Source organism: Emiliania huxleyi (genome assembly GCF_000372725.1).
Source record: "Emiliania huxleyi CCMP1516 unplaced genomic scaffold EMIHUscaffold_464, whole genome shotgun sequence".
Classification (NCBI taxonomy): Eukaryota; Haptophyta; order Isochrysidales; family Noelaerhabdaceae; genus Emiliania; species Emiliania huxleyi.
Genome location: NW_005198506.1, coordinates 3889 through 11986, shown reverse-complemented (window position 1 = coordinate 11986; position 8098 = coordinate 3889). Strand labels below are relative to the sequence as shown.

The following is an 8098-nucleotide window of genomic DNA, read 5'->3' as shown; positions in this document are numbered from 1 at the left end:
ACAAAAATCAGAGTTAACGTGAACCTACGCGCGATAGGGACGGCAAGTCTGAAAAGATGAATCCAGGAAGTGTTCGTACTTACCCTATGTAGCCATGCATGAGAGAGAGAGAGAGAGAGGGAGAGAGAGAGAGAGTGTGCGTGTGTGTGTATGTGTGTGTGAGTGTGTGTGTGTGTGTGTGTGTGTGTGTGTGTGTGCGCATGCGTACGTGCGAGCGTGCGCGGGTGCGCGGGTGCGCGGGTGCGCGGGTGCGCGGGTGCGCGGGTGTGCGGGTGCGCGGGTGCGCGGGGACTGCGCGTGTGTGCGTGTGTGTGTGTGTGCGTGTGTGAGTGTGTGTGTGTGTGTGTGTGTGTGTGTGTGTGTGAGTGTGAGTGTGAGTGTGTGAGTGTGTGAGTGTGTGAGTGGGAGTGGGTGTGGGTGTGCGTGCGTGTGTGTGTGTGTGTGTGTGTGTGTGTGTGTGTGTGTGTGTGTGTGTGTGTGTGTGTGTGTGTGTGTGTGTGTGTGTGTGTGTGTGTGCGTGCGTGTGTGTGTGTGTGTGTGTGTGTGTGTGCGTGTGTGTGTGTGTCTGTCTGTCTGTCGGCGCGCCTCCCTCTGCGCGTCCGCCAGCTGCTCGCGCGCCCGGTTCGCGAAGGCATTCGAGCCGCTGAAGCGATCGCGGGTTGGGTCATGGGAACGATGGCGAACCTCGAATGTGCTAAGCCGCGAGCTCACCGCTAGGCAAGGGAAGGGAAGCATGAGGGAAGTGGCGCTCTTGGGAAGAGGTTCCTCCTTTCCGCTCCCCCCCCCGGCAAGGCGCGAGACACACAAGTAAAGACATCTCGATGAGGGAAGCTGCCATGACATGGGAGGTTTACCTGAAGGTGCGGAGCTCTAGAAGGTTCCCTTGAAGGTTCCCTTTTTCCTAGAAGGTTCCTAGAAGGCTCCTAGAAGGTTCCTAGAAGGCTCCTAGAAGGTTCCTAGAAGCGACCTGAAGGTACGGAGCTCCCGCCGGGCGCTCTGGTCGGCGGCGTACACCTAGAAGGTTCCTAGAAGGTTCCTAGAAAGGCTCGTAGAAGGGGTCGTAGAAGGTTCCTAGAAGGCTCGTAGAAGGCCTTCCTAGAAGGGGTCGTAGAAGGCGGGTGTTCCGGTGCTAGCCCCTCGGCCGTCTGCTACTGCCGCCGCCCCTCCTCGCTGCCCGGTGTGACACAGAGGCTGTCTGCTACTGCCGCAGCTTCTCCTCGCTGCCCGGTGTGACACAGAGGCTGTCTGCTACTGCCGCAGCCCCTCCTCGCCGCCCGGTGTGACACAGAGTCCGTACACTGAGCGGCTGGCTCTCGAGGCCCCTCGAGAGTTGACGCGGGGTAGGCTGGGGCTGTACCAGGCAGGTCCCCGAGCCGTCTCGCCACGTGTGCGTGCGTGCTAGCCCCCGCGCGAGCAGCCGGTAGTACCAGCTCACGACTTGTTGGTGAGCCAGTGGGCTGCGCACTGCGCGGGTGTCGGCCGTCGCCACGGGAGCGTGCGTGCGTGCGTGCGTGCGTGCGTGCGTGCGTGTGTGCGTGCGTGCGTGCGTGCGTGTGTGGAGTGTGGCTGCAGTCCCTCGCCCCGAGGGAGCAGCAAGTGCGTGCCCCCGCCCGTGTTAATCTCGGGTAATCTCGGGTAATCTCGGGTAATCTCGGGTAATCTCGGGTAATCTCGGGTAGGGAAGGCCGCGTGCGTGCCCCCGCCCGGTGTGCGGTATTCAGCACACCTCGAGTGCCCGACGCGACAGCGCCCCCTCCTCCTCCGGCAGCGCCCCACTCCCTCCTCCCGCCCTGACCGCAGCCACCTCCGCCCCGCCCGCCGCCGCCGCGGCCGCGGCCGCCGACGCGTGTGCTGTCGCTGCAGCCGCAGCCTCCGCTTGTCTGGCGCGCGCCCTCGTCAGCGTCTTGATGAGGTCCTCACGAAACATGGGGAAGACGCCACGCCAGGCGACACCTAGAAGGGTCCAGACGGTTCCCAGAAGGTTCCTAGACAGTTCTGAAGACGCCCACGCCAGGCGACACCGCGCTCGTCGAGCTCCGCCTTGATTGCTCGCTCGGACAGCGACTCGGGCGCAGCGAGAGGCGACTCTCCACCCACAGGAGGCGCCGCGGCGGGAGTCGGCCGCAGAAATGAGAAGGAGGCGCCGCCTCTGGCCGCCCCACGCGCCGCTGCGCCCTCGATCGTCGGAGGGCGCCTCTCCTTCCCAGCCGCTGGCTGCGCCGCTGCGGCATCGTCAGTGCGTGCGGCGAGGAGATGGCGAATGAGGACGGCGCGCCAGGCGGCTTGCGCGTCGCCAAGCGCCTTCGCGGATTGGCCACGCGCTCGAAGCTCAGCCTTGAGCGCCGCGTCGCTCATGTAGTCCGGCGGTGGGAGAGCTGAGAGGGAGGCGGCGGCGCGGCGCGGCGTGCGGGTGGCCGGGAGACTCGGGTGCTGACGATAGCAGATCGCAGAGACTGCCGTCAGGAAGAGCATTGGAGGGATGCACTCGTTTTGTTATAGATCAACACTTTCGATAATCCGAAAGTAAGATCGTTTTGATGGTATACCAAAAGGAGGGCTACACGACGCCCTCTACGCTGGGGTGCCGGCGCCCTACTGGGCGCCCCCCGCTCCCTTCCCCTCAGAGCCCCCCATCCCACTAGCATTCCCCCGCGGTCCCTCGCGGTCGCGCGACGCCGCACCAATGGCGCGCTGTGCCTCGTCCGCGAGCGCCACCCAGAGCTGCACCGACAGTCGCTGCAGCGCAAACGGCATCCATTCGCGCGCCGACCACGACGTCTGGTCGTACTGCCACCACGTGAGCTTCCGGCCCGCCACCTCAGCCACCCGCATCAGCAGCTCCTCCACCCCCGCGCTCATTGCGCCGAACTCCTCGAAGAGCAACGCCTCCACATGGCACTTCCCCTCTGCATCCGTGTACTGGCCCTTGACAGCCTCAACCGTCCCGGTCCCCGTCCGCGGATCCCACCGTCCCACCCTCCCACCCCTCGGGTTGCGGTCACGCACTCGTCAGAGGCCCAACTCAGAGGTTCAACGAGGAGGCGCAAACTCGAGACGGAGACGCGAGCTCCAGACCGCAGACCGACGCGACGACCACGGGAGGTATTTATGATGTTGGCATCTTAGAGAGAGAGATTTTTATTGTATCTTATGGCAGCCTGCAGGCATCGCGCCGGGGGTTCTTCTTTCTGAGTCGTGCCGAATAAAAAAGAGAGGAGCATCTCCAGGAGAGATGGGCGACGCACGAACACAGGCATGTTTCAAGAAAAAAGAAAGCAAATGAAGAATTCTTCTTTCTGGCGGCATGAGCCCAGCCCTTGTGTCAGCCCGGGCGGTGGGCGACCTGGCGGTGGGCGACCTGGCGGTGGGCGACCTGGCCGCGCTGCGCGCGCTCCTCTCCGGGCGGCAGACGTGCGGTGCGTCGCTCACGGCCAGAACGGCCACGCCGCGATGCCAGAACGGCCACGTCGAGATCGCCCGGCTGCTCCTCGAGGCCAGCGCGGCGATCGGCCAAGCCCAGGCCCAAGGCGCCACGCCGCTGCTCATCGCGTGCTACAAGGGCCACGCCGAGGTCGCCCGGCTGCTACTCGAGGCTGGCGCGGCGAAGGACCAAGCCTGCAACGACGGCACCACGCTCTACATCGCGTGCCAGCAGAACCACGTCGACTTCGCCCAGCTGCTCCTCGAGGCTGACGCGGCGATAGACCAAGCCGAGGAGAATGGCGCCACGCCGCTTCTCATCGCATGTCCAGAAGGACCACCTCGACATCGTCCGGCTGCTCCTGGAGGCTGGCGCGGTGGTCATACACGGTCCTCCCTCAGATCGCGCGGCGCGGCCCGAGATCGCCCGAGATCGCGCGGCCGAGGTGGATGGGTTGGGAGCGAGGGGGCGGAAGTGATCAGTGCGGTAGAGGGTCAGCTCGGGGCGCGTGAGCCGGACTTGTGAGCCGGACGGCTTTCATTTCTCTCTGCGTTCTCGCACATCTCGCTGGCCTCTCCGCAGGGCCCCCCGACCGCGTCGAACTCATCGGCGCGGGCTCTCTCGGCTACGGGACCGGCCCCAGCTTCGGCTGAGGGCTAACAAGCTGCCGAGGGAGCCCAAATCACTTGAGAGTCGTGATTTCTTGTTGGTCTTCAAAAACCTCTCTCACATGGACATGGATATGGAGTGCGACAAAACAAACTCTCTGGAGTGCGAGGTATCTCGTCTGTTGCCATCCCAAACTGTCACTCCCCTTTCTCCCGGCCGGAGTGGGGCGCGCGCGGGGGCGGCGGTGTGCGGGATGCCTGTGGGCCCGAGAGCGATGCGTCATGGGTGTGTCCGCCTTGCGTTTGTTTCATAACATCGAAGGCTATCGAAAAAATAAACACACGGCGGGCGCTTCGCACCACATGCCGCGCTGCGCCGCTCTCAGCAGGTAGGTACCCCCTATTTTCGTCTTTTTTCGCTTCGCTGCGCGGCCTGGGGGTAGGTAGGTAGGTAGGGCGTTTTGGCGCGAGTCATGGTCGACAGACCCCCTATCTGGCTAGGAGCCGGAACCCAGGCGAGACGACGAAATCGCAATCTATCCCTGAACCCACCACAACTTTGGCTCCCCTGCCCGCCCCGCAACCAACAGACAGAAATGCTGCACTTCTCGCGGTCCTCGTCGGCTCGGTCGGTCTGCGCGTGCACCAAGGTCGCGCCGCGTGCGCAGGTCTGCGTCTCAAGCCGCTCAGTCTCTACTGTCAAGTCGCCAAACGGCCTCATCCACCTCCCAGGCGTGCGCGCACACACGCCATGAAGTCACAGCCATTCACTGCTGCCATTCACCCTTCTGCTGGCTGTGGCCACCATTGCTCAGGATGTGGCTGCGCGCTCTGCGCCGGAGGTCGATCGCTCAAGGGCAAGCCCGTCTCGGAGCGAGAGCTCTCGACGGCGGCTCAGCCAAGCGCCTCCAACCGCGGCGTTGTGTACATGGCGCCCGGGGTGGTGGAGGTCAAGCCGATCGACTTCCCAAAGCTCGAGCTGGACAGCACATCCTCCCCTGTCGCCTCGGAGCGGCAGAAGAGGAAGTGCGAGCACGGCGCTATCCTCAAGGTCTGTTCTCACGGCCGGCAAGAGTGGGGCGTGCAGTGGCACCGCATGACCCCGTCTCCCTCTCGTCACCGCAAGGTCGTGACGACCAACATCTGCGGCTCGGATCAGCACATGGTGCGAGGGCGCACCTCGCTCCCGGGCGGCTACATGGTGCTCGGCCACGAGATCACTGGCGAGATTGTCGAGGTCGGCCGCGACGTCGAGTTCATGAAGGAGGGCGACCTTTGCTCGGTTCCGTTCAACATTGCCTGCGGCCGGTGCCCCGCGTGCAAGCGGGGCGACACGGGTGTCTGCCTGTTCGTGAACCCCGCCCGCGCCGGAGCCGCGTTCGGCTACGTCGACATGGGAGGCTGGGTGGGAGGGCAGGCAGAGTATGTGATGGTGCGTGCCCCGATCCGCTCCCTCGCTCGAAGCGGCGGACACTCCGTCACACAAGCGGCGGGGGCGTGGGCTTGGCGGCGGCGAGGGCGGCGGCGAGGGCGGCGGCGGTGAATGCGGTGAGACGACCTCTGTTTACCCCCATTAAATTCCTGCGCATACAGGTGCCCTATGCCGACTTCAACCTGCTGAAGTTCCCCGACAAGGACCGCGCGATGGAGAAGATTGCCGACCTGACGCTGCTGTCGGACATTTTCCCAACCGGCTTCCACGGTGCCAAGCAGGCGGGCGTCGAGCCCGGCTCCATCGTCTATGTCGCCGGCGCCGGCCCCGTTGGCCTCGCTTGTGCCGCCTCGTGCCACCTGCTGGGCGCGGCGTGCGTGATTGTCGGGGACGCAATCCCAACGAGGCTGGCGCAGGCTCGCTCCTTCGGCTGCGAGACGATCGACATCACGAGCGACGGTGATCTTGCGCACAAGATCCACGCCATCACCGGCTCGCCAGACGTGGACTGCGCCATCGATTGCGTGGGCTTCGAGGCGCGAGGCTCGGGCGCATCGGGCGGCGAGAAGCCGGCTCAGGTGCTCAACGACTGTATGGGCATCATTCGCGAGGGCGGCCAGATCGGAATCCCGGGCCTGTACGTGACGGAGGACCCGGGCGCCTCAACGGAGGCTGCGCAGCTCGGCTCGCTAAACATGACCTTTGGGCTGGCGTGGTCCAAGAGCGCGTCGATGCACACGGGGCAGTGCCCAGTCATGAAGTATGCCTCCACCCTTGCCACCCCCGCCGAGCCCACCGCCTCCCTCACCACCTCCACCCTATCCTCCGCCGCCCTCGCAGCCGCCTTCTAGCCCCCCATCTGAAACTCCGCCTCCCAGCTCACCCCCGCCCTCTCCGCCCACCAAAAGAACTCTATCAAGCCCTCCTCATCCCAGGTACCATCGGCCTCTGATGAACGCGATAATGCACGACAAGGTCCGTATCGCAGAGGCGGTCAATGCTAAGATCATCTCCCTCGACGACGCCCCGCTGGGCTACCAAAACTTTGACCAGGGCGAGTCGGTCAAGTGCGCTGCGCCAGCTCACCGTGCACGCCTCGCCTCCCTTCCCGCATTTCTGCCTCTCAGTGTGTCGGCTCTTTGCGCAGGTACGTGATGGACCCTCACGGCGTAACGGGCAAGGTTCAGGCGCTCGGGTGACGCGACACCACTGTATCAAACGTATCTTCGGCGCACGGGGTCGCGACGTCGACGTCGGGGGAGCCCGCTGCAGGGAGCCCGCCGGTGCCGGCCGGTGCCGGTGCCGGTGGTGAGGTACGTGTCCCTCGATGTCTCTTGGGGTCTGGCCGCCGGGGTCGTTTCCGCGTCACAGCGGCGACGTCCGACGAGGCTAGGAGCGCGCGGCGCCCAAGCCCCCCGCCACATGGCACATGAACCAATCCATGAACTTGAGTCAAAACACACAAGGGGCGTATATCCATAATGTGAGGTCGTATTTAGATTTCCCTGCACATGGTTCGAGAGCGCACCGCAAGCACACAGGCTTTTCTCTCGCGCGCGCGCTCTACTTGCCGCCTCACCGAAGCAGCCTTCCGGACACCGCTCCAGAGAGAGATGCGCATCCTGTCGAGTGGTCGAACGGGCATGTCCAGGTGCCGACACTACACCAAAAAGTACTGTTTGCACACAAAATAGACGTGCCCACCCGCATGCCCCGTCGACGTTCTCAACCTCGGGCCTGCGCACAGCGGTCACGGGCCTGCGCTCAGCGGTCGAACTCTAGTCTGCTTGCGCCCGCACCCCACCCGCTGCCGCCCATCCCCGGTGGCGCCGCCGCCGCCGCGGCGCCTGCCCACGCAACCGCACGCCACGCGCACGCAGGACCGCGCGCCCCGCCGCCACCGCTGATCGCAACACCGTCGTCCACCCACCACCGCGGCAGCCGAGGCGCCGCCCCCCGCCGATCGCGAGCCACCCGCGCTGCAAGAGCCAGAGCTGTGGCCCGCCCGTTCCTACCAGCAGACTAGGCAGCAGTAACGCCACCGCCGCGGCGGTGCCAAGGTGAGAGCAAGGCCACTGCAGCGCTCCTCTACTCCGTCTCGCGCGTGATCGCGAAGCGCAGCACGCACGTGACAAAGTCGCGCGCCGCGATGCCGTTCGTGTTTCCTGCCGAGTCGAGATGGTGCCGCTCGTGGATCTCGTAGAGCGAGACGACGAGGAGCGCCGCCCGCGCGCGGGCCGCCGCGGGGAAGAGCGAGTGGCTTGCCGGCGACCACGGCGCCGCCGCCCGCCGGATCAGCGCCGCCGCCTCGCCCTCGCCGCCCGCGGCGCGCTGCAGCGGCGTCGGCCCGCCCTCGTGCAGGCTTGCGCCGCTGCGCAGCAGGGAGAGAGCGCGGGCGGCGGTCTCAAGGTGCGCGAGCGGCGTCCAGCCGCGGCTGGCGACCAGCCAGGCGGCGAGGTCGGCGTGGCCGCGGCTGTTTGCGACCTCCTCGGGCGTGCCAAAACGCGGCACTGCGGCGCGGGAGGCGCCGTAGGAGGAGAGGAGCTTGACGACCTCGGGGTGGCCGAAGTGGCATGCCACGAGCAGTGGCGTGCTTCTGGGGTGCGGGCTTGGTCCTTCGCCGCGCCCGCCTCGATG

At 65.6% G+C, this 8098-nt stretch overlaps 1 protein-coding gene across 1 annotated transcript; it reads left to right on the top strand.

Moving 5' to 3' along the window:
• Positions 1-4625: 4625 nt before the first annotated feature.
• On the top strand, positions 4626-6660 carry EMIHUDRAFT_245510 (hypothetical protein; the record flags this gene model as incomplete). Its single annotated transcript, XM_005768213.1, has 6 exons — positions 4626-4679; positions 4886-5080; positions 5156-5461; positions 5623-6221; positions 6397-6528; positions 6609-6660. 6 exons carry the CDS (start codon positions 4626-4628, stop codon positions 6658-6660), a joined length of 1338 nt encoding a protein of 445 aa, XP_005768270.1.
• Positions 6661-8098: the final 1438 nt, after the last annotated feature.